Below are 26,147 nucleotides of genomic sequence, written 5' to 3'. Positions count from 1 at the left end.
GGAGGACGTCACTTTTATAGGGTGAGGTATCTCTCCGAGTGCTTCCTGTCATAGATACATTTGGGATGGGATGTGACACAAACAAATGGAAAGCTGTGGCCTTCTGGGAGCTGGCTCAGGCTGACTGTCTGCTTCCTTTCCTTCCTGCTCTCCCCGGGCTCCCTGGACCAGCACCTGCTGGTGAAGAATGGTCTTTGAACTTCCAGGCCTTTCTCCTCCTTTGCAGGACTACTTGGGCCTTGCAAGGTTGGTGAGAAAACGGCCTGGCTTGGCTTGGCTTGGCTTGCCTGTGGGGCAGATCACGGGGGGAGCCTGTGGCCTGTTCGCTGTTACGGGTCTGTGGTGCTCTGCCATGGGGGACCGGGGATTGGGTGCCCCCATGCCAGGACAGACAGCCGCAGAGCCTGGCCCCACAGCCGGCCAACCCTCGCCGCCGCCATCTTGGGCGCCGTCCCCTTCCTTCCAGCAGGGGGTGGTGCTGGGCGCGGAACGCCGCCCCTCGTGGCGGGCTGCCTGGCCCTTTAAGACCGCTGGAGGTGGCCTGTCCGTCAGGGCTCGCTGCGCTCTCCCATTGGCCGCCGCGCTCTGTGCCGCACGGAGGGGGCCGCCCCGATCTATAACGGGGTTTACCAGCACTTTCTCAAGGGCGCTGCTGTGCGGCTCAACCATACTACGGCATCAGGCCTGCCCCGCCGTTCGCGCCTGGTGGCGCGGGTAGCGTCGTCCTATTGGCTAAAGGGGAAATCCATCTGATCTTTTCCCGCCCCGACGGAAGGAGCATACCGCCCATTGGTTCTACTAGATGTCGGTCACTCTAACGGCTCCGGGGAGCCAGGCCGCATGGTTGGTAGACTGAGCTGCTTCTCGGCTATCTTCCCGCCTCTTTGCCCACTGTGGGCCAACTAGCATCCGAGTGAAGGCGGCCGTCGTTCTCTGATTGGCTGAGCCCCCTCCCGTCGGGCTAGGCTGCGCGCCGGATATATCTAGCCGGCGGCAGAGCACGCCGTTGCGTGAGGTGCTTCTTGTCCGCCGGGCCGGCCTGTGGTGAAGCGACGCCTCCCGCTCCCGTCCCGCTCCGCCCGCAGGTGAGGGGGGAGGCCCCGCGGCCGCATGGGGAGCGGGCGGGAACCACCGGCGGGGTCACGTCCTCCCGGGGGCGGTTGCGGGCCGCACGCACCGGGCCTGGCCCGAGGCGCCCCCCCCCCCACCCCCGGTAGGCCGCGGTCTGTTGAGGGAGGGCGGTTGCCGGTGCCCCCCCCAAACCCCACCCTGCGTTCTCTCGCCCCAGTCCCTCCAACGCTTTGTGGCGAGCGCCCTCCCGTCCGGGCCCCTGGCCGGGGCTTTCGCAGCCCCCTGGAGCGGGAGGAACCTCCTGGCCCCGTGGCGCCCTCCGAGGCTTCCGCGGCGGGAGCGCGGTGCGGTGGTCGGTGGCGGTTCCTCGGGATGGAGCCTTATTTGCGGCGGGGAGGGGGGGAAATCGGCTGTTCACGGGCTTTCATTGTTCTAGTCGAGGTGTGGGGCTGCGAGCTTTGTTCTCGGCTTTAGAGACTCTGTCGTTTTTGCGTCCGCTGGTAGGTTTTTTTTTTTTTTTTAGTGGTTTTTTTGTTTGGTTTTTTTTTTTTTTTTTTTTTTTGAGGGGGTGTGGGTTAGGTGTGAGACGGCCCGAAGCCTGGCACCCAGCTGAGATCGCCCCTTTAGTAGTTCGTTGTAGCTGTAGACGGAGGGAGCAATACCGAGTGCTTACCTGGTGAGGTTTCCCGTCCCGGCGTGTCGGGTCGGGGGGATCTCCCTCGCTTGAACTCTACCGGTGAGGGGAGTCACAGCTGGAGCAGAAGGAGAGCGCGTATCGTAGCCTGATTTACCGCATGACCTTGCCTGGATCCGAGGTTAAGCCAAGATGTAAATGCGAAGTAGTGCTTTTGTAAGGCCCTAGATATACTTACTGGAGAAAAACCAGAGAAAAGACTTCCATACATCTTTCAGACTTTTTAGTCTTGATCAGGATGATCTCATGCGTTGTTAACTCTTAACGGGCTTACCTGGTGACTTTATGTTAAGGGTTGCATGCCTGTAGTAAATATTCTTTACAAAGAAAATGAGATTTTTTTTTTTTTTTTTTTTGTTTTCACAATTGGTTGAAAGCAGCCTTTGCAGCAAGCCGCCATGTTTCCAGTGTGTGCTATTTTTGTCTAGCCTGTGCTCTCACAGCCAGGAGTGATAGCTTTAGGAAATGTGGACGCTGCTATCAAGCTCTGAAAGCTAATGCTTCCAGGTGCCATAAATCAAACGCGGTGTGTGTGTGTTGGATTGTTTTTTCGCTAACAAGACTTTTTAGATTGGTGTTGTAGAGAGGAGTGCAGAAGTTGACAAACAAAAACTGCTTTTCAAACCTTTTCTGAAATCTTCCCTTTGACTAAGTTTTCACTTTTCTTATTCAGTCTCTGTAAAGAATAAGCCTAATGATTTTGCTAAAAAGATAGTTCTGTCGTATTTCCATGATGCTGGAGCTAGGATGTTCACATCCTGTGAACTGAACTCACCTTCTCCTGGGGTGTTTCAGTCAGTATGCTTAATGTTGTAAAGTTGTGAGTCTAGCTTTAAAAACCAACAAGCATAGTGGACAGAACCTATAGCTAAATTGAAAGCTGGCTGTAAGTATTTACATGCTTAAGGTCTTATATCCTAGTAGTCACAGAGCATCTTTTGATGCTCTCCCAACTTCTTTGATAGCATCACGTGTTCCAGGGACTAGTTCTCCTGAAAGGCAGTGTTAAAACATGCTGGAAAGTGTAACTGTACAAAATCTGTTAGAAAAAGAATTAAATCAACATTGGAACCTTTGCAAATGTATATCTTGTTTTAAAATATTTACACTTTAAAATTTTATTTTGAAAATAATCTTGCATACATCAGATGCTAAGTAGTAGTCTCCAGTTCTTGATTTATGTGAGTTAGGCAACAGCACTTTTTTTTTTTTCTATGCTATATTCTTTTAAGTGTGAACTCCTTAAGTTGAAGGCCAGAAAACATAAGTAAAGTTAAGGTAGAAGGCCTGATGGATAATATTTCCTTTGTGTATGTGGTTCACGTGTAAACATCAGGATCTTCTGTAGGGATTCTTTGCGTTTGCAGCCTAAGAAACAAAAACTTAGAAGAAGGCTTGTTTGTACTGTGATGATAAGACCACTGCTCTACTGTTCACTTTGCTGCTGGCACAACAGCATCAATAGTTCAGCACAACTTGATGATACTTTTAAGTTTGAACATCTCGCTGAAATCTTCATGCACCTGATGAAATGGCAAGCTCCCTGTTGGTTCAGAAAGTTAGTGTTTTCCTTTTTGCTTTGCAAATTGTAAGGCAAACATATACAGAGGAACCATTTTTAATGAAAGCAAAATAAAGATGATGTTACTGTAAGTACATGTTAATATTTCTGTTCATAACAGTAGTACCTCTTGAGAGCATTCATAAGATTAGCTAAATGAGTTAGGAAACGCTTGAATTGATTATTCTAGTTTTTAATATTAGAACCTGGCCTTTTAATCTGACTGAGTAATACGAAGAATCAAAAAGGAAATCAAAGTAGAGCAGGGCTCTAGCAGGGTTTTGCTAGTTATGCTAGGTGTAGACTTGAAACAAACCAAAGGTGAAAGTGATAGTTTTGTCTAGAAGACTGGATACTTTTTTACAGGTGCCTATATAAAATCTACAGAGTTGAAGTAATTATTAAATTCTTGCTGAAACTGCTAGTAGACTTGATAATCTTACCTCATTGAGTAATTAAAAAAAAAAATGAACTCTGATCTTCAAGTACTCTAAAAGAATCCCTAAAACTTTGCAGACAGTGAGTATTACTGGTCTGAGGTCCTAGTTTTGCTATATTAAGTCTGGACCTTTTCCAGAAAGACGTAGCTGGTGGAGTACTGCTTTCAGAGCTAGAAGATTGTGAGCTGTCAGTTATGCACAAATAATCTGTTAGGACTCTGATTCCCTTCCGAGGCCTGCATTCTAAAATGCTGGTGGCCATCCATTTTCTTCTGGATTGCTGTGTACTGTGCTGTCGTTTTGCTTATGGCTGCTGTTAGGCTAACTTTCTGTTTGTTTTTAAGTGTCTAACAATGTAACGGTGCTTTGATAGATCAGTCTTAAGTGCTAGGATCCAGCCTATATAGGAAGGTTAAAAGTGTTCTGTAGGCCAAAATGGGTAGAGGTGAAACAATTTACTCTCTTTACAGATACCTGTTCCTTGGCACGCAGAAAATATTTGTTAAATCTTAATCCTGGTGATTTTAATGCAAGTGGGGCTTGAATTTCCCTGTTCTGATCTGCCTCTTCTGACTGCTTATGAGTAACTTTTGCTTTTTACTTTAAGAAGCTGCAGTGGAGCTAAATGGAAAATTGCAGACCTAAGAGAAGACTGGACCTGCTGCCAACTTCATTGAATTGTTGGAGCAGCTCTTGGATGTCAAAACAAAACCTGTTCTAATGGCAAAATCATAGTCTAAGTAGCTACTTTATCATGAAGCAGTCTGGAGAGCAGTATAGGCATAAAGCTGACTGTTATCTTTCATATTTAAAAAATGACTAAACAAACCATTCAGACTAGTGCTATCCTACCAGCTTTTAGGATGAAATTTGCATAGTTAAAATGTAATTTTATAGAAAAACATTACTTCTAATTGTAGAGTAAATGAGGTCAGGATAGGTCTGGTTAGAAATGAAAGTCCTTCACCCAGGTATAGGGGAAAATCTTAAATCAAACTCTCCTAAACAGGCTGTTTTTTTTTTTTTTTTTTTTAATGTAGAAATATTTGTGACTTCTCAAGGCTTTGAGTTATGAGAGAACTCAGGAGTTTGGACTTCTGTCAAATCACAAGGGCTGCTTTTTTTTTTTTTTTTCCTTGTTACGCTAAATGCAGCATAGCTGTCTTTTGTGAAGATATAAAGTGTTACTGGTTAGGCTCAGGCTCTGAGCTTAGCGTAATGCTACAGCATGTCCCTCTACAGCAGCCTTGCTTAACTTTTAACTTTTTTTTTCAGTGATGAGTATTTTCAGCTTTTTTCTATCAAACTGAAGCAGGATATGAGCAGCTCCAAGAACTGTTCTAGTGTGAAAAGCAGAGGGGATGAAGCATATTCCATTAATTTTGGAGCTGTTTACCTAACATACCTGGTTACAGCTTCTCGGCATTTGAGAACTGTACTTCTGGAAGCGCACAAAGGAATTTAAAGATTAATATGACTGTTTTTGGGGTAGCTGTTGTCAGAGGATGATCAAATTGTCTATATGTGCTTTAAAAATAAAAATATTGACTGACCTGTATGGCAAGACCTATTGCAGATGAAGATGTGTCATAAAAGAAATCCTCAAATAGTGAGTAAGCTTCAGGTTGTACTTCTGAGACTGTGTGCAAGTCTATTTTTAATGGCAGAGTCGCAGGAGGAGTTTAGCAAAGTAGCTATAAATCCAGGGCTCTCTTCCCTTTTGGGCATCTGGAAGTACAGAGATTAAGATGTCTAATTTGGTGCTTTGGAAGTTGGTTGGTTTTTGGTTTTTTGGTTTTTGTTTTTTTTTTTTTTTTTTTTTAGTTTTAGCTAATACAGCTTAAGTAATAGGAACTTAAATTTGTGTGTTTAATTCTAGAGCTTCCACCTTGCCTACTCCATATCTCATTTGAGTAATGAGTAGGAAACTTCTGGTAACTTGTTGAGAGATGCAAAGCTATATTGATACGTCTGGAAACAGAAGGCAAACATTTCACTTCCCCTATCATGAATCTATAGTGCGGATTATTGAAACAAAAGTAGGTAATAAACTGCACATGAAACTCGGTGTGCTGATCTGGTTGTAACATAAGAAATAACTTGGATATCTGTCTTCTAAGTTTGAATGTTTTTTTTCCTGTGACACAGTAGAGCAGAACATTCCAAGAAGTAATGCGAAATACCTTAGCTGCAGTCTAAAGGGGAACTCTGTATATTTGGCTACTGAGAAGTGACCCTGGAATAATAAATAATAAATAAAATAATAAATAATAAATACCTTAGCTGCAGCCTGAAGGGGAACTGTGTATATTTGGCTACTGAAAGGTGACCCTGGCTGGGTCATGGGCACAGGGCAGCTGTTACAAACATTAACTTACAATAAAACCTGTTTCTTGTTGCTAGTTCTGAGCAAGGGACTCCAATGCTTATGCCGCTTCTGCAGAAATGCTATCCTCCCTCTCTTTGTATCACTAGTTTTTGTGTTGCTGAATAGAAGTGATGATTGTGTGATACGAAGTAGAAAATTGGAAGCCAGCTGAGCCAGTTTTAAAAGGAACAGGGGGGACACACACCAAAAAACCCAACCCGCTACCAAAATAGGCCTGGCACTCAGAGAAGACAAAGTATTTTGAGGTGAGAATCCAAGAAATACAACCTGGTAAGAAACTCTTGTGATATCACTTACCTTTAATACAAAATTTTTAAAGATTAGATTTTTTTTTTTTCTCCCATTTTAAACAGGAGCCAATTTGCTGTTCATCTTTGGACCTTTATGCTCCTAACTGCACGAATAGTATCTAGTGTCTTTTTCCTTCCCCAGATGAACATTCCTTACTGTACAGGTAAAGATGCTGGTCTTGACTATCCTGTTGTAAGTTTTGGCTAATCTTCTTTGTATTCTGTTTCTCTGCTTTTGAGCTGCATGCTTTAGAAATTATTTCTCTGAAATCGTCACTGGTTTAGATTCCGAGTAATAGCAGTAGAAATCTTCAGTTTGTCTCTCTTGCTTGGCAGAGCTGAACAATACAAGAAGCACTGAATTTTGTCTACAGACTGGCAGACTCCATCATATCCATCAGCTTGTGGATCACACTTAGGTCTGTTAGCAGAAACACAGGCTGACTCCTCGAATGACAGCTCTTCTGCAGCAATTCATGGTTTGTTTATTTGTATTCTTGTAGCGTTGCTACTGAGGAAGGCTTTCCATCTGCCACTGGCAAGCAAAGGGGTTTTTCACTACTAGCATGGGCAGTGTTGAATGTAATAGTGAATTATTTTTTCATCTTGTAATGAAAATGTTTTTCTTGTGCTTGGATTTCGATTCATTGCTTGGATACTTTGATTGGATAATAGTTAAGCTTCTAACTTGATTTTTCTTATCCATATGTTGGTGTAATGTCTGGCTCTTCTGTAGTGTCCCTCATCAGCATGTCTCAAAGAGCTTCAGAAAGGGGTTCAGGTGCCTTTCTGCAGCATTGAAATAATTAAGCACAGAGAAAGCTACTTGCCCAGGGTTGCAGCGTTCCAGTTGCTGCTTGATTCTTTTTTTAGAATCCAGCTCCTTGTAACACCTCGAGTACCCTATGAACTTAGGCTCTGCCTGTCCTTGTATGACATGGCAGTCGTACAGCAGAGCTGTGGTGAATGGAGAAGCAATTTTGTTAAGTTTGAGGATCCAGATCCATGTTTTATTAGGACTTGGGTTTTAAGATTATTAAGAAAGGCTCCTCTGTCTGCATGATACATCTAGCACTTCACACTGCTCTGATTTGGTTGGGGAGTGCCTGTTTTTGGAAAGTCCTAGTGAATACGTATATCTTGTGGAATATCTTAATGTTTCCAGGAGATACTAGTAAGAGTTGAGTGCTGGTAACATCACAACTCATGAAGTATTTGAAGATCAAATAGGAATTACTCACTGAGTAAGTTATCCTATCACTTAGCTTTCAGGCTCTGGCTTCCAAGTGTCTTGCCTCCTGTGAAACAGTGCTACCTTTTAAGATAACTTATGTCAGACAGAATACTTTCCCTCTGAATCTGTCAAAATACAAAAAAAGTTGAACTGGTTGCAGGCAGCAACTGTCTGTAATGGCTTCTGTGTAACATACAGGCTGTATTGCTGTGACATTGCTCCCTGTGACGTTGTCTGCTTCTGTGGTTTTTGTTTTGTGTTGGTTTTTTTTTTGTTGTTGTTCCACTCCGATACTTAAGGCTGTATTAAAATAAGAAGGGTATCTCACATCTCAGTGTATCTAGTGTCTTGTAGTGTTTAAAATATGCATTTCCTTGGGAAGGTTTACATTACTCTTCCTACTTGAGAGCAAGCTGGTATAACAGTATAAATCCCCGGTTGAGATGGGCACTGGAATTTGCCTAGTGATGCAAGTTTAGCTTGTTTGTGTTTCATTGTTCGCTCTGTAATGTTTTGCATCATAGTTCACACAGGTACCAGCTTCTCATTTTAGCAGCGCTAGCAGATGGCTAGTCATGTAAAATGTATAGAGAGTTGGAATTAACTGGAATTGTTTTGCTTTTGTTGTTTAACTTTTAATCTATATCATGCCAATTGGAGGTATATTGGGATTTTTCTTCATTATTTTATTTGTACTGGCTATGTTTTTTCTTGTCCAAAGCAGCAGTAGTAACTGTCGCTAGTGCTGGTTACTCCATGTAGATAAATGGTTGGTGGTTTTGAACATGCTCACCTGTTGCTAAGCAACTTGGAGAAATCCCAAATGACACTTAACTACGCAATCCTATTAACTATTGACCAGACTTCTCATGCCCAGCAAAATTGCTGTTTGCCAGCTATTGTGATGTGCTTAGATATGGACACCTCTTTTCCATGTGAGCTTCTCTAGGTGTTTCTTAAGTTTTCAAAAAGCCTTTTTGTGTTAATGGGTTAATTGATACAAAAAATGAAGGAGTAGAGTTGCGTGAAAAGTTTGACTTTCTGATTTAGAGGGGAAAAATACCTTAATTGGGATAACACATCAATCTTATTGGCAGAGTTGCTTTTGTATAGGTAAGAGGTAAAGTTGTTGAAACAAAAGATTATGTTTTCTAGAAGCTGCTTAGGTTGTTGGAAACAGTGTAACAACTGTATGGGAATATTTTGGTTAAACCTGTAATTAAAAGGGTGAAGGGGCAACACAACTGTTTTGGTACTCTGTAAACTCTACCAGTTTGTAGAGATGGGCAGGAGTGTGGTATCAAATGAGTCGCCTTACACCACGTGGATAGCCAAAAGACAGGGTGAACTGCTATAGGGTTGTTCCCTGTATCTGCTGTGTGATACTGCAAACAAACAGAACTGTAATGGGTTGTAGTAATTTTGGACATTTTTTTTGAGACTGTTTATTGTATTGAAATGCAAGTAAAAAATATGGAAATTAAGATGGCATCAGTTATATTGGGCTAAGTAGGTTCTGCTGTCAGTGGTTGACCTGAGAGCCTGAACATTGTATGCTGTACATGAGAGGTTTTTGTTATGTGTAGGAAGTCTGGTAGAAACAAGATTCAGACTAAAGTCCTTGTCTGATTTTTAGGAAGAAAAAAATGGAGACAGCGATGGTTGGTTCACTTCCATTGTGTAGCAATTTGATGAAAAAATACTAATGCAATGCTAGCAGCTAGGTGTTCTTTGAGTATATTCTTTTTCTGAATACTAAAATGCTAATAGATTTTGTGGACCTAAATCTAAATTTGCTAATAGAGAATTTACATAAATGGCTCTAATTTACATAACCGTACTTTAGAAATTCAGTGCCTAGCCCTGATTTTCTGCCAAGTGAGAGCATTGTAACAGATGGTGGAATTTTCCGCTAGCCAGGTGATAACCACTGTAAAGGAGGTATTTGTCTTCCTGTAAGTATCTTGGCTTAAGGAAGGGGCTCAGTTATGTCACAGAATTGTTCTAGTATATTTGTTACAATTTGAATTATTCAATTTGTTTTACATATATGGAGTAATATGAATGAATGTTTGTGAATGAATAATAAATCATCTGATTTCCAACTTTTCCTGTCAGTTTTCACCCTTTCATCGTTATCTCAATTGACACACAAATCTGTGCGTAGGCCTTGATCAGGAGTAACGTAGTGGCAGTTCAAATATTTGGTACTATTATGCTCTGTGCAGAAGAAATGCCGTATAAAATATTTGCAGTTATTCTTAGGTCAAGGAATAGTGGAGGAATTGCTGATGAGTGGTAGGGAACAAATAGTCTCTCTAGAGATGCTGGGCTTCTATCATCCAGGTTGTGCTGGCTGGAGAACAAGAACAGATGGCAACTGACAGCGTAGCAGCAGGTGCAGCAGGAGTGAAAACAGATTGTTGTCCTCTGATTAGGTCACGTAAAGGTTTTTCCCATTTCTTTTCAGATCAGCTTAACGAGAGCTGGACACTGCTATTCCTCTTTCCATGTTAAGAGTTAGTTCTGATTATTTTGTTTTTAATTTTTATTTCACCCTTAGCAGTAGGGAAGTTCTTTGATTTTTTTTTTTTTTTAATGCATGTCACTTTTACATGCTAATCAGCACAAGCCACTTTACTTTCAGTATGTTTTCAGAACAGCATTGAAGATGACCTGCTAGTGGGTTATCCAGGTGAGAACTCTTTCAGTGAAGAAGAGAAATCTGAAAGAGCTTAGGAAACTAGTCTTTGTAATGCACCCCCTACACCTTCTCCCTGTCTTCCTACCAAAAAAAAAAAGGGAAAGAAGAGTGAACAAGCAACATCTGTATACTGTTTTATATAGAGCTCTTGTCATAATCAAATTGTGATTTTGGGGGATATGGTAGGGCTGGTTTTCGAATTGTGAACTCATAGCACAGAGGCAAGGGTTTTTTTAACTGTTGTAGAGCAATTAAGTCTTGCATTGTCAGTTAAGACAACTGGATCTAAAAGTGAAGGTCTTATCTGTCTGACATTTCTACTCCCACTGTTTTAGGGTCATCCTGCCCCTTGTAATCATAGAGCTTCACAAGTACTTGACAGGAAACTAAGTTAAATGAGGAAATTGGCAGCAGTCCTCACAATTTAACCTTACTTTCTGTGATGTTCTTTCTTATCTGGTAATACTTTGTGGGAATTTAATTTGATATGCACTAGAAGGCAAACAAGGTCGTATCTTTGAGGTTTTTGTCACTTCAGACTGTACTCGCTCTTGGACATCTGTATCTGTAATACATTATGCTTACGATTCAAAACCACAGATACTGGGAACTTCCTAAAACGAGAGTGATCTGCAGAATCTGAGCACTTCCTGCGGGCCAGGCGCAACCGTGGAGTATCACTTTCTGCACAGTTAGCTCTTGAAAATATCCTTAAACAACTGAAAGCTTCTGAATGTATGAAAAGCCTTTTTCAGTTCTAGGTCGTGTTTGGTCTTATCCTTTCTGCATGTTATCACGTAAGTAACATTTCTTGTGTGGTGGTGGTAATGCATACTTCCTGCTGGAAGAGCAGGCACTCATGTGCGCGTCCTCTGGAGCCTTGTCAGATCTTTCTCCCCTGTACTTAAAATTATGAAAAGTGTATTTAAAAAATAGGATGGATAGACTTTGCATTTATTTTACTTTTAAATATGCAAAGTGAAAAAAAAGTGAGTTGGGTTGTGTTAAAAGCTGAGCAAAACACATCCATGTATGCAAAAGTATAGCAATTTTTGTTTTATTAGTAGCATTCTAGTTACATCTTCTGTTTTTGAACCTAAAAACTTTTGAACCCCCTGCTTCTTGGGGTCAGGATTTGTTTGCTGTATGCAGGATGCAGTGCATGCTGACCATTGCTCAGTTTGATCACATTCTCAAACACTATCTGTATGTCCTGCCAGTATGGTTAAACATTGCCTCGTGCCTTTTGATTACAGTTTGTTGGATGTTAGGCCACAGTTAGAGATATAAGGAATTTGCCAGATTGATTTGGACTTAGCTTTATCTGAAATACCAGCTTCCATGTCATTTTTTGTATCTTCTTCTTTTTGGGGCTTTTCTATTTTTCATTCCTGGTACATCCAGCGGTGTGGCTGTAACTTCCTTTGCAGGCCTGTATATGATGTGCATTTGAAAATGTCGCTGTAATAACACTAACCTAGTAGATCACCTCTGTCTTTTGGAGTTAGAATCTGTTGTCAGTTCTTAGCATTTAAAGAACTACTCTGAAATTCAACAAATGTAAGTGTCAACAAGATCCTCTGGTGAACAGGAACAAGGCTTAGTACAAGTATATGGGAGAGGAAGTCTGTTCTTCTTTCCCCCCTGCTTTGTTCAGATTATAGTTGTGGGCAACTCTGTTTACCCAGGATACAGGATGCTGTTATGTATGGTGACAAGAGAAAGCTTGTCCTAACGTAACTGCCTAGGCATGAACTTTGCAGACTCCCATCTGGATTAGTCTGTGCTAGAGGACTACTTTGACTTTTTTTTTTTTCAATTGATGCCACCACTTTTTGCAGCTATTTATAGTTGTACAGTCTTAAATAAAAGTGGATAAGTAAATGATGAATCCTGAATTGATTTTTAGAGAGCTCAGGTTAGTAGTGTATTGGTTTGATTTTGCACAACACAACTTGGAGTATGTCGATGTTGAATTTGCATACCATGTGTTTGGGCAAGCATTGTGTGGGGGAAGGGACTGGGGAGGGGGACAGTAATGGCGAGGAAGTTTTTCAGCTGCTATGTGTGGTCTTTTAATGCCCCTTTTGGATAACATGTGCTTGACTTACTGCAGGTAGCACTTTGGCTTCTTATTGTCAGTACTACAGAGCCTGAATAGTTGCAGGAAAATCACTATTGCGTATAGTCTGTGATACATTAACAGCAAAGCTGCCCACTAAGCACCCATTCTCTACCAGTTGGCATAATTGAGTACGAAACAGAAAATTTACTTTTGTTTCTGTGTTAGGTAGCAAGAAAATGCTCTGGTATCAGTGTTTTCCCCTACCAGTTTGAACCTATTTTGTTTGAGTTTTAAGAGTGTGTAAGAGTATTTGAAAGCAAGGAAACCCAGGAATGTACTTTGGCTTTGACCTGCACTGAAGATATACATATTGTGTAATCTCCCTGCAGAGATTTGCTTTTTGTAATTTACGGACCCATGGAAATTAGGTGAAGGTACCTGGATTGATTTGTCCCTGGACCTGGGTACGGGCCGCACTGTTCATTTGACGCGAGAGGTGACTTGCTGAGTTTGGTGGAAGAAAGGGAAAAGCAGCATGCGTTTGTTTGTAGCATAGCAATTTGAATATAATCCGATATTGCTCTACAGCGCTTGTCACTCACAAGCAAGGAGTGCTGTGCAGCTGATAAAAATAGATTGGACTTGTTCTGACCTTTTAAAAACACCCCTAATACAGTAGCGCAGGCTTTGCCTTAGAACATCTGACTTTTAATTCTGATTGTGAAGTCAAGTGAGGTAAGTGGAACTTGGATCAACTGTAAATGACTTAGCCACTTAGCAAATCCTCTTGAAGAACCGTACTTGCTTGCCACTTGCTTTTTACTGAGAGTATGCAGAATGATTAAATGGTGGCATGTTAGGAGGTAATCTCCCTCGCCCATGCAGCCTCTCCCACCTGTGATTTGGTACCCAGCCGTCCTCTCCTCAGCTCCCAAGACTGTTGACTCCAAATACGTATTGGTTAAGCTGCTTACTGTGGTAAAACAGCTGATGGGTTCTAGTGCGTGCTTTCTGCTGTGATTATGTGGCTTATGCTGTAGGTATGTGAACAGAAATGTGAAATGCTCATATTTTATAAAGCTTTTGATTTTTTCCATAGTTTTCAGTTGACCAAAGAAATGGTGATGGAGAAGCCAAGTCCCCTGCTGGTCGGGCGGGAGTTCGTGAGGCAGTACTATACTCTGCTGAACCAAGCACCTGACTATTTGCACAGGTAAAGCTCCACTTCGTGATCTGTTTTTCATGTTAATTTCTTAATTTGTATGTTAAAATTGATGAATAAGCTTATTACCACATCTTGGCTTGCTGAATTAGGACATTCAAAAATCTAATTTTCTGAAGACAGACTCCGGGTGTATTTTGCTTTCAGTTTTGATCAGCTGGATTAAAACATGGAAAATAAAGATTACAGGAATTCTTTAAATACCTGTGTTCTGGTTGTTAATGAAATGCTGCTATGTATGTATTCTAAGCAAAAAAAGAAGAAAAAAATGTAAATCAAAAGTGCGTTGCTTGCTACTTCTAGTTGTAATCAATCTAAATGGAAGTTGGATAAATGTTATTTAGTTAAGCATTGTCTTGATACAATGTCTCCTGAATAGTGGAAAAACATTGGAAATTATGTATGCTTGTATATTGGTATGTCTTAGTCATACCAGTGGCTCTTTCTTAAAGGAAAATCAGAGAAATTATGAGTGTGCAGCAAACTACCATCTGTTAATTAAATAAATTGATCCTAGTTGATTTGACAGGTATCCTACATTGTTAGAACTAACCCCGTTTCTGAAGATACGCTTTGTTTTGCTGTACTTTGAGTAGCTAGACAATCAGTTTCTGAAACATTCCTTCTTCCAGTCTCAGGAACACTTACTCAGAATATTTCTGCACTTAAGTGGACAGCTTACCTCGTCCATTTGGGTCAGAGGAAAGTTTACCATGTGCCATGAAGTTAAGTTCTAGTATTTTATCTGTTGGCAGAATGCAATCCCATTATATTAGTGACATTTCAGCTTGTAATCTCTCAGTTATAAAATGGAAGATTTAGCTGCAGTGCTCTCTTTACTGTAGATGAACAAAAAAAAAAAAGGAGGACCATTGTTCCTTGCTCAAGCTTTAAACCAGAACTTGAGGGGAAGCCTTCAGCATCCTGGATGTTCAGGTTACTATGTCGCTTTAGGGACCCTGTACAGAAAAGGGAGAATGGGATTAGATTATCTAGCTCTATGAGACTTTGGTTTTGGCTATTAATGCTTGTGTATTTGACATATCTGAATGCTGCAGCTTACACAGGAGAACTTTGCGTTTTCCCCTTTGCTTTTTCCCCTTTGGTCAAAAAACCCCCCCATCCGGTAGTAGGATTATGGAATTGTATGGCTGTATTCCAGTAATTCAGACAGAAAACTTGCTTTGGGGGTATATTATTTGTAGTGCACTGTAATGTAGAGGCTCAATTTTCTTTCATAACATGGCTCAGTGTTAAAATATTTATTTCCAACAGGTTTTATGGAAAGAACTCTTCCTATGTCCATGGTGGCTTGGATTCCAATGGAAAACCAGCTGATGCAGTCTATGGGCAGTCTGTAAGTACTTAAAAAACCGTGCTGTTCTTTCTTTTTTGTCACCTTTGTGGTTGAGAAGAGACACATAGCCAGCTGTGATTCATCCCTCTTTGTCCAAGTGCTTTCTGTAAAAAATGAGGAGAGAACTGTAAACAGTAGTTAGGCAAGATACGCTTCCTTTATTGAAGTTCATAATGTAAAATTGACTACAAAGCAAACTTGAAGAGCATGCTGCAAAGCTTTTTCTCTAGACTTAGGGAATATATTCTGAAAGTGTTTTATGGTTTTTTTTCTTTCTTTGCAAGCTAACTTAGCAGAAATGGCTTCTGCAGTGTAATTTGTATATCATTCTTTCATAGGATATCCACAAGAAAGTGCTGTCATTAAACTTCAAGGATTGCCACACAAAGATTCGTCATGTGGATGCTCATGCTACTCTCAATGACGGTGTTGTAGTCCAGGTGATGGGAGAGCTCTCCAATAACATGCAGCCCGTGCGGCGATTCATGCAAACGTTTGTGCTTGCACCTGAGGTATGCTGTACTGAGTGCCAGTGGTGTTATAGTGCTTCTAATATGTCAGGATTATGGAGGCCTTCCTGGTTCGGTGTTGGAATCTGAAGGGTCGGACTGGGAAGGTAGTATGTTCTGCAAATTCCTTAAGAAATTACACTGCTTCTGTATGGTCATATGTTAACCTTGAACGTCATAATTACAATTGGAAATATCCTAACTTTTGGGTACGCATGTGCAATGCGTATTTTTTCTTATACATTTTAAAGTTATTTTATCTTTAGTCCTCTTGCTGAAAAGAACTAGTGGAAAGAGGAAAATGCTTCCTGCTGTTTGAAGACATGGGTTCCAGACTTCCTTGTTGTATAAAGCACTGACTTAGCATTTGAGGTTGCTTTTTAAATAGAAACCTTTTTTGAACAAAGCAATTTCCATCATTGAAAATTATAGTTTAAAAAAAAAAAAATGCAAGATCACTTTATTTTTCAGCTTGACTTGGAGCTAAGAATTGATACTTTAGACCTCAGAAAGTTCTTGCTCCTGCCTTTTCAGTGTTGTGAATTAAAAGCACTAATAAAACTTTTTCCCATTTTTCCATGCATAGTTGACTTGCTAGTATGATGCTTCTTGCTTTTTTTTTTTTAATTATCTTTTAATCTGCTGAATAACATAACATACGTTTTGTTGAAGGAGGCAAGTTTGGATTAATCTTAGGTGGGAAGGGTGACTTGTTCAAGCTGTTCTTGTTTTCTCATTATTTCAGTTTTTACATGACTGCAATTGATGTAATTGAATCGGTTCCTCCTTTTGCTTTGCTTCTAGGGTTCTGTTGCAAACAAGTTTTATGTCCACAATGACATCTTCCGCTACCAAGATGAGGTTTTTGGTGACTCTGACACTGAGCCTCCAGAGGGTAAGTAGCAGGAATTTTTGGATGGTTCTAATGGTATTTTTTTCTGGGTCTGTATCAACACTTCATTCCCAGACCAGAAGAGATCTTTGTGCTGGAGAAGGCAGATCAGCATTAAGGTTCATGTTCTTCTAGATTTTTTTTTTTTTCCTTGCCTGTAGTTTCTTTGCATTCCAGCAAGGAGTTGTGACGTGCAGATGGCTTATTTTTCTGGCATATTCTGTTTCTATTAAAAGAACGATAAGACTTATTTTAGCAGTTGCAGTCGGATTTGTAGGCTATAAATCTGCTTCTCTGAAGTATTTGGAACATGTCGTTTGACCTTGGTCAAAACTGAGTAACCAAAGTGATAGCAGAAGTGTAAGTCCATATAAGTATAAAGTCTGTTCCATGTCACATCTTGATAGTTCTTCCCCGGTGCTCTTTATGAGAGACGTCACCTGCATATTGTGGAAGATGCCTTGTGTTGGAACAGAGTACTAAAGATGTGTGTGGTGTGTTTTTCCTTTTCTAACTTCACGTAGAATCAGAGGAGGAAGGGGAAGAACCTGAGGAAAGACAGCAGACACCTGAGGCTGTTCCTGATGATACTGGTGCTTATTATGAACAGACTGTCAGGTAATAATATTTCACTAGATGAAATCAGGTGTTGTGTAATACAGACTGCTTGTAGAACAGGTCAAATGAATTTATTGCTACTCATGATTTTCCTCTTTGATGGTCAAAAGATTTCAGCCAAGGTGCTGTTAGGCCGAACACAGAGACTGAATTTTCAGTAGATGTAACGCTTTTGCTGCTCTATAGTGTAACAATGTGACATTTGCATCACTGTGCAATGTGGTGTTATTTAGATGGATTAGCCTTCTTTTTTTTTCCTCTTGAATGCGTTGTGCCTGGCTTCTGTATTAGATAAGTAGCATTCCTTACCACCCAGTAACAGAATCGGATACAATACCACGCCTTTTTCTTGCTTTTTTTGTGGTGCTGTCTAATAGCAATGACATTGAGGAACACCTGGAAGAGACGACTGCAGAGGCAGAGCCTGAGCCAGAACCAGAACCTGAACAGGAGCCTGAACCAGAGGTGCAGGAAGAAAAATCTGAGCCAGTGTTAGAAGAGTCGGCTCCAGAAGAGACGGTGGAAAAGAGTCCTTCTCCAGCTCCTGCTGATCCAGCTCCTGCAGTGCAAGAGGACTCCAGGGTAATGACAGTGGATGGCTCTTTTCTGTGCTGTAGTGGTTTCATCAGTATGTTTGAGTCTTGTCATTTTGCAGATCCTCTCTCTGTCAAGAGGAAAAATATCTGAATTTACAAATGCTCAAATGACTTTTATAATTTTTTTTTTTCCCCACCTTGTCCAAATTACTCTTCTCATGACCAGTTGCCTCCTTCCCATTAGTTCCTGTACAATAACGGGTGGTTGAAATAGTAGCTAGTAACTAGTTGGTTAAAATACCAGGAGGTAAGGTAAGGCTTTATATTCGGTAGGTATGGAAATTGTGGCAGCAGGGAGAGGCTCAGATTCTTTGTTTGTAAACAGAGCTTCTGAAATTTTGAACAGACTGCAAACAGCATGCTGAATCAGGAAAATGGGTGACATGTGACTTCATTTCTGTCTGGGGATTTTTGTCTCTGTTCAGTGTTAAGGGAGGCAAAAGAGGACAAATGGATACTCGGGAAACCAATACTTTGGTTAACCTTGATATGATACATGGATCTTGGGGCACTGTTGTGTCTAATTTCAACTTGACGTAGGATTTAGAAATAGAATAGAAGTGTGACTCCATTATCATTACACTAAGTCTTTTGAATTTAAATTATTTGAAGAAAGTTGTGGGGAAGCTCCTAGTGACTGGATCCGGAATTTCAAGGACAGATTAAAACTTGTGATGTTATCCTGTGTCTGCTGTAGTATCAGGAGTATATTTCAGAAGGTTGAAAGCATCTGGAGTTGAGTTACAATTTTTTTTTTTTTTTTTCCCCAGACCTTTTCATGGGCATCAGTAACCAGTAAGAACCTCCCTCCCAGTGGAGCTGTTCCCGTATCAGGAATACCACCTCATGTTGTGAAAGTACCGGTCTCACAGGTAGGAATCCAACACCTAGAGAAGTTTAGGTGCTAAACTGGCTGATAGTAAACTGAGGTGGGGAAGCATGATAGTGAAATCTACTTGCTTGTGTTCTGAATTCTCAGAGACTCCAAATCTTTCAAATTCAATGTTTATGATAGACTTCATAAAGGTGTTATTCCTTGACTTTTGGGTTGAGAAAGAATTGTTCCTCATGGACGAAAAACATCCAGCACTTGCTTGAACATTCCCTGTATCTGCCATCTAAAATGGTTGCACTCTCGTAATGAAAGAGGCAACTTTTCTAAATTTATTTTTTCCCCCCACGACTGCCTATTCATTCCAAAACCTCATTCATGAATGAGTTAATGTAATACAATCTACCTGTGTAACTGCCACAGCACTTCGGGCAGACGCACTTTATTGTATGTGACTGTGAATAGGGTGACTTTGAAGTTCTAGCTTAGTTGTGTGACGTGTTTGCTTTTAGCATGTAACCCAACGTGAACTAATGTGCATTTTAGTTGCTGGTGGAAAGAACCACGATGTTTTCCCTGTATTTTCAAGTTGCTTTATCAACAACTTGATAGCGAGCTCTTAAAAGATAAAATCTACTGTTACATCTGATTCTTTCCTGTTAACTCCTTTTTGACTTTATACAGCCCCGCCCTGAGGCAAAGCCTGAATCTCAGACCCCACCTCAGAGACCGCAGAGGGATCAGCGAGTGAGGGAGCAACGAACAACCATCCCACCACAGAGGGGTCCTAGACCAAGTAAGAGAAGCTACAAGGAATAATTCATTTTCTGCTGTTTGGTGGTTTTGGGGAAGCAATATGATTATTAAAGCTTCTAAAATCTGATTTTGTCAGTAAGCAAATTATTTCTAGTTTTGGGAGTATGGTTATTTTAGATGATCTTGGTGTGAATGTCTGGCAAGCTTTAGAGCTGAATTTCACTAGCATTCTGTTGTATCGTCTAGGTTTCTACTCAAGATTTTGGCTTCAGTCAGGTGATACAAAGCAAACTTGCTTGTGTAGAATGCTTACTTTTTTTTTATGTATATGAATGGATAAATAGAGTGTGAATTCTGTTTCTTTTACAAGATGCTAATTCTGACCATGACTTGTGTTGGTTTTTTATTTGTTGTTTGTTGTGAGGACTAGCTTTTCTTAAACAAGTTTTACTTTTATGTTCAAGTTCGTGAGGGTGAACAAGGCGATGTGGAAACTAGACGGATTGTGAGATACCCAGACAGTCATCAGCTGTTTGTTGGGAACCTTCCTCACGATGTGGATAAAACTGAACTTAAAGAGTTCTTCCAAAGTAAGTTAGTTGCTTTGCTGTGCTCTCAGGGTTTGGGGGTTGCAGCCATCAGCGGGGTCAACAGAGCATTCTAATGTATGACCCAAGAACTCGGCTTTTCTCTTGCAGGCTATGGCAATGTTGTTGAACTCCGCATCAACAGTGGTGGAAAGCTCCCCAATTTTGGCTTTGTGGTGTTTGATGATCCTGAACCAGTTCAGAAGATCCTTAGCAACAGGGTAAATAAACATGTAGTCAGGGTTTTGATCTGTTAATAACAGGCAGTCTTTTTCCGTTTACCCTAACAACAAAAGATTCTACTATGTCCCTTTGCCCTTTCTTGAGCGTCTTTAGGTGGGATGTCTTTTGATCCTGTTAACAACTTGGGCCGCATTTGTACAGGTTGAGTCTTTTGTCATTGAAGTAACTTGTAACAACTTAGGTGAACATTAATTTATTCATTATAGAGCCTTTTTCCAATGGAAAGTTGCTGAACTCTACACAGGAAGCAGAGAAACACCTTTCAGGGAGGCAAGGTAGAGTCTGACCCTGTGGACAAGTAGAATCTTTTTTGTTGATGAGGTTAAAAAAATGTTGAAGGGAGAAGCTATACTAGTGTGCAGGTTGAAAATAATTTCTGCTAGCAAAGGCAGGAGGTACATGCTCATCTTGTTAGCAGTGATTGCTAATGCAAAATGTGCACCCCTGACTGTATGGTGTGGTGCTAGGCAATGAATCTGGATGCACTGTAACAGCTGTGCAGTGTGCTTGCTTACGACCTAGCTTTTCACCAGACAGAGACATCCTTTCTTCACTTCCTTACTGGCAATGCTGCTGTACAGTATATTTCTGTTCTAAAATTGAAAGGTAGCTTGGGTGCAGATTTCTAAGCCTTGAGATTTGGTCGGAGTTTGGGATATTTCATGTGGCTGCACACCTTTAGTTGTGGGGTGCCAGCAGCATTTGTGGCAATGCCTGAAGAGTTAGGGCATATGAAGCCCAGCAGCCCGAGAAACTTGCAGGGAGCTGGTGATTCAAGATGGGAATGGTGATAGAATTGCTTCCTTAAGTGCTTTCCTGCCATCATGGGCTCAGCAGTTCCAGTTTTCTGGGATAAAGTCTAAAACAGGTGATTTGAAACCAGTGCTAAAAGTAGGTTGAGTAAATCTGTTTGACTTTGGGCCTGAATTGGTGTCGAACAAGTAGTACACTGACGGTGGGTCCTTAAGCCATTTCTTAGCTGCAAGCAATATGTGAACACCTTCAGCAGTGACTTAAACCTGCATGTTTGTGTTTTTGCTGAAACAAACTAGAAACGTGCACTCATGAGTTCTCTTGCAGTGGGAGAGGTAGCTAAGAGCTGAGTGCCAGACTTCGTGTCCAGGGAATGTGAAAGGCACGCTCAGCTGAGGGATTTGTGGCCTTTGTTTCCTTGTTAAACTGTGCCACTCTGTGTAACAAGCCAGAGAAGAGAGTGGATGCTGGCTTCCAAGTTAGACTTTGAATGTATAATAAGTTTTTTGAAGTTGGGACTTCCAAAGTATCTTTTCTGCAAGCCTAGGTAAATGCTTAAGTTATAATGGATGGGCATGGTTTTCTGAAATCAGTCTACATTTAAAAAAAAAAAAAGGGAAAAAAAAAGTCTTAAGTCCTATAAAAGCAGTTTAACACACCTCCTACCCAGCTCTGAACAGCACTAAACTCTGTCTGTAGTATCCAATGTCTGAATTGTTTTGTAAATAGGCCCAGTGCTTTGAGCAAACATGTCTTGAAACAGTAGGACTTCTTTTTCAAGATAAGCTTTGCTATAAATGACTTTAAAAGGCTTTGGTAGACTGTTAGCTGGTGAGGCTGAACCTGATGTCTGCTGCCTGATGTGAAATGTGGGAGTTTACAGTGGAGTCAGTAATGAGACTGTAACACGATGCTTTGATCTTTTTGTCCAGCACAGCTGATGGCTAGAGCAGGGCGGAGTGCTTCATCCTTAGATCTTGTTCTGCTTCCGTGTCAGTTCAGTAGAGGTGAATGGCTAGTCTTTCAGTTTGATAAGAAAGTATTGTATCTGCGCCCGTGATGGATCCCGTTTTTTATTTTCTCATTTGTTGTGTAACTGCAGTAATAACTTGAAAGAAGCAAGTCCTTACTCCTGCAGTTTTTGGATTCTGGCAGACTTCAACTTTTTGTCTGCATTGAGGTTTGTGGGATGTTGCACTCCTACTCCTCTTTGTTCTTGCTTCAATGAGGCTTCCCAATCAAGTGACCGCTTGCCACTGCAATTCTAAAAAAATTGAGCATGACTGAAGCGAAAGAATTCAGTAGCCTGTATAGCAAAGTGGTAGAGAGTATCTGACGTTCTTCATGCCACAAGAAGAAGCAACCGGGACTTTGCATGGTGGCAGACAGTTAATTGCCACATACTAATTAAAGTAGGTTACTGTTAATAGTTCAATTCCTGTTCTAAACAGTGTCAGAATGGTCAGTGTTAAGCCTGAGATTGCTTTTCAAGTGTCACTCTTTCACACCTTTTCTTGTCTTCTCCAGTAAAGCACAAGGCTGGATGCATAGTTTGACTGCAGCCATTTTCTAGTAATCAGTCATAAAATACTTTAATTTACTTTGTTGGAGAGGAGGATATGAAACAAGGTTGCAGAAATCTGCTTGATATTGAAGAGTTACTGGTGGGTCATTAATGAAAGTTCCTCTTCTGCTTTTCTTGCAGCCCGTCATGTTCAGGGGAGAGGTGCGCCTGAATGTGGAGGAGAAGAAAACACGAGCTGCCAGGGAGGGTGACCGCAGAGATAACAGACCACGTGGACCTGGAGGCACTCGTGGGGGGCTGGGAGGTGGGATTCGAGGGCCTCCACGTGGAGGAATGTCCCAGAAGCCAGGATTTGGAGCTGGAAGGGGGATCGGGCAACGCCAGTGAATGCATCGCGGATGTTGACATGGTGGCGCAAACCCTTTTTCCTGCAGATTTGTGAATTTCAGCCTTGGGTATCTTGGAATGTGGCCCTAGCCTGTTATAGACTGCTACGTTTGATACTATTTTGGCCCTTTTTTGTTTGTGTTATGGTTTTGTGATTTTTTTTTTTTTTTTTTTTTTTTTTTCTCTCCTCCTAGTCCTTGTCCCAGATTCCAGCTTTGTGGAACAACGTTTTAGGAAAAGTGAATTTTAAAAAGAAAAGAACTGAATTTTCTTGTTCACCTCAAACTTACGGACTGGATTTTTTTTTTTTTGGTACCAGTGGTCTTTCCTAAAGGAATGTCTCTTTGATTTTTTTTTTTTCTTTTTTTTCTCCCCCGTTTCTACTGAATTTGGGTGCATTTCAGTCAGTGGAATAATATTTCAAGTGCATGCTCAAGAGCCTGTAGGAAAACATAGTACTTGGCAAGTATTTCAGGGGCAGAAAAACAAAACTAATGCTTTATCCTCTGAGGGTCATACGAACATCCTCTGGTCTGGAGATATTGCCACTTGAAAAATTGACATTCACCTTTCTTTGTGGCACTGTAAAAATGGAATAATGGGTATATGTAGAACCTTTTTTTCTTTTGATACGTGATCACGGAAAGGAATTTGAACTACTGTTTTACCACTTCAAAATTTTGGATTGTGGGATAGGTTTTAAATGTCTAGAACTTGACTCTTAAAACACTTTTCCTGAACTTGTGAAATTTTTTATTGAAATAGGGAGTTTTTTTCATGTTTAGTTTGTATTTGTATAAAAAAAAAAGCAAAATTGTTGTGCCTTCTATTTATCTCTCATTCCAGTCTTGGCAAATTGTTTAAAAAAAAAATAAAAAATAAAAAAGGTCTAGATTTGCTTTATCAAGTCAAGAGTATGTTGGAGTTTTTCCAAGGGGAAGAGGTTCTTCCTTCAGTCACTAGGTTTACGAGCTAGAGGTGGTTATAGCTGAAGTTTTTAATACTTTCCGTCCATCAGTTTGGCTGCATTTAAATAATTGAAAACAAGTACTTTTTGGATGCGGAATTTAATAACTTTGATTTGAGGCCGGGCAGGTCCCATTATGAATGTTACAAAAATAGAACTGAAGCAGAAGTACTTCTGTCACACCCTTTACAATCCAAACTACTGTATGTGATTGAGTTATTTTTGCAATTTAGGCATTAATTTCATCCCTTGCTTCTCCCAGACCTGAAGTGGATGGATGGTGTTTTTGTTGGATGTGCAGAAGGTGCCTGTCTGTCCTGGTATTAAAAAAGATGTTGACTGCTCTTGACTGCCTCTGAAAGAAGATGAAACTGAAAATAAAATACAAAACTGGGTAATTTCAAAGAGCTCTTGTAAGATTGTACTGCACAAAGCAGTATTACTTCTGTAATACGTGATGTTAAACATCTGGATGAAAATGGAAGTTCTGAGTCTACAGCAGACCTTCAGAGCTCTTTGTGAGATGAAAGAGTTTGCTTAGTAAGTTTACTTATGTGCCAGGGTTCACTGTTTCTGTTTTCTTGATTTATTAACGTAATGGCTGTGCATATGCAGTATATATCTCTTGACCTTTGCTTACTTTAAAGCTAGAGCAAAGTTGCTCTTGCCCAAAGGGCAGATAGGTATTACCTGTTCCAGAACGGCAATTTTTTGCCTCTTACTTGCCAAACCTAATGGTTGAGCCTGGTTGTACTAAATGTTAGTAGAGTTTGGGTTTCTGTTTTATTTTAGCTTTGTCTTCAGAGTTGTGTTATGCTATTTGTCCCTTCCTGCCTTATGAATGTTTCTCAGATTGTCTTGCTTTCAAATCTATTCCTGAAGACTTAAGTATCTTAGTGAATCAGAAGAGAGCTAAGTGTGACAGCAATAGCTGTGGTATGTGCTCTCACAGCCAGCATACTGGAAATACATACTGCTTCCTCTTGTGGTGGTAACTGGTATTTTTCTGAGAACTAAAAAAAGCTTTCTGCATTTTTTGTATGGAGGATGACCATGAGGTGAAGCTGTGCAGTGGAAGTCTTTCAATGAACTCTGTCCCTGTTGTTTGTGACTTTTTTTTTTTCTAATTTGTTGGGTTTCTACTGTTCTTGATGTTAAATCCAAAACTGCAGTAACAGGTTGCACTTCAGACTTATCAAAGTGCTATTAATAAAAGCTTTTATAGCTCTCAACCAAATCTGGAAAAGCACCTCTAAGCCTGAAACACCATTTCTGTAGTGGGAGTTGGACAGTTCTGGCTTGAGAAAGCTGAGGAATGTCAGTGAATTTCAAAGCCTGTAAGGGGAAGTGTATACTTGTTTTCATATGAATCATACTCTCAATATGTTAAATAATAAAAGACCCAGAAAGTGATGTTCTTGTCCAAGATGACAGGCAAAATAAAATATTTACATAAAACTTTCTTGGCATGTCTTGGAAAGAAATACTTTTCAAAAGCAAGTTATGTTGACAGCATCTTGAACCAAATGTAGAGGGACTCTTAGTATTTGCATTTTGGTGGTTCTGTGACTAGCTAATAACAAAGTATACTGAAAAGATCTGCTGTAAAAATGTCACATTGGCTTTTTTTGTTTAAAATTTCTGGTAGTCTCAAGCCCTTCTGGTTTTCTGTACTGACTGTACTGTTAAAACCTCGGTATCTCTTGTTTAAGGTCTTCAGGGCTTTGCATGCATTAATGATGAAGATGACTACGAACAAGTCACAATTTGATTTGCCTCAGCTGGCTGCAGTGAGCTAGAATAGCTACAGGAAGACTAACCGCTAATAACCAAGGTAGTCTGATTCTTTGGAAAGAAAATACCATGGAGAAGTCTTGGATGAATAGGACTCAGTGTGTCTCCTTGTGTTGGCACCTCTGCTTTAATTGAGATAGTGATGTGTTGTTTGCTGAAGTGCTTTTGATGCCCCAGTGCTCTGCAGGGAGTAGAAAGTGAAAAAACCTGTCACAGGCTGTCTTTGCACCCACACAAGCCACATGGGCAGTGTCAGAAACAACCTTAATGATCCTTATACCCTTGTGGTCTTCCCTCTGAGAGCACACAGGTTTCATGCATGGGTAGGTGTGACCTGTCCTCTTCTGACTGATCTTAATAAGGTAAGATAAGTAGAAATAAGACTGTTCTGTTTACAGTAGTATTTCATACCTCCCTAACCAGGACTGAAAGCCATGCTGCCTCCGCTGCATTTTCTTTGGTTAAGTGCCTTGCACAATTAACCAGAATTTGTTATCCACTTTTCTTTGTACAGGGGAAACTCCTTCTGGAATACTTTTAAGTACCAACTGACTTGCATGGGATTGTTGTGTAAAGTTGAAATGAAATTTTTGGGTGTTAAGGACTGCACATGTTCTGCAATCGAGGATTCAAGCAGGGATCACTTGCTCTGCAGGGCCCT

The 26,147-nt window shown here is 40.8% G+C and overlaps 1 protein-coding gene across 2 annotated transcripts; it reads left to right on the top strand.

Moving 5' to 3' along the window:
* Positions 1-771: 771 nt before the first annotated feature.
* On the top strand, positions 772-23,632 carry G3BP1 (G3BP stress granule assembly factor 1). 2 transcript variants are annotated; one of them, XM_086759040.1, is made up of 12 exons: positions 772-1,085; positions 13,548-13,661; positions 14,946-15,027; positions 15,366-15,539; positions 16,341-16,431; positions 16,953-17,046; positions 17,424-17,628; positions 18,413-18,514; positions 19,159-19,270; positions 19,695-19,820; positions 19,929-20,038; positions 22,519-23,632. In XM_086759040.1, the coding sequence occupies exons 2-12, from the start codon at positions 13,567-13,569 to the stop codon at positions 22,723-22,725; spliced, it is 1,398 nt and encodes a 465-aa protein (XP_086615166.1). In that variant the 5' UTR covers positions 772-1,085; positions 13,548-13,566; the 3' UTR covers positions 22,726-23,632. The 2 variants fall into 2 exon arrangements, with proteins under 2 accessions (XP_086615166.1, XP_086615165.1); XM_086759039.1 differs by having other exon boundaries at positions 774-1,085; positions 19,908-20,038.
* Positions 23,633-26,147: the final 2,515 nt, after the last annotated feature.

This window comes from Chlamydotis macqueenii, chromosome 14 (genome assembly GCF_036417535.1).
Source record: "Chlamydotis macqueenii isolate bChlMac1 chromosome 14, bChlMac1.mat, whole genome shotgun sequence".
Taxonomy (NCBI): Eukaryota; Metazoa; Chordata; class Aves; order Otidiformes; family Otididae; genus Chlamydotis; species Chlamydotis macqueenii.
Note: the sequence above shows the minus strand (reverse complement) of the source record. Positions and strands in the feature narration are given on the sequence as shown.

Excerpts from the sequence above, each read along its gene's own strand:
- G3BP1 (XM_086759039.1), top strand. The coding sequence starts at position 13,567 with ATGGTGATGGAGAAGCCAAGTCCCCTGCTGGTCGGGCGGGAGTTCGTG. Across the intron at positions 17,629-18,412 it reads CAGTGCAAGAGGACTCCAGG|ACCTTTTCATGGGCATCAGT; the intron begins GTAATGACAGTG and ends TTTTTTCCCCAG. Across the intron at positions 19,271-19,694 it reads ACAGAGGGGTCCTAGACCAA|TTCGTGAGGGTGAACAAGGC; the intron begins GTAAGAGAAGCT and ends TTTATGTTCAAG.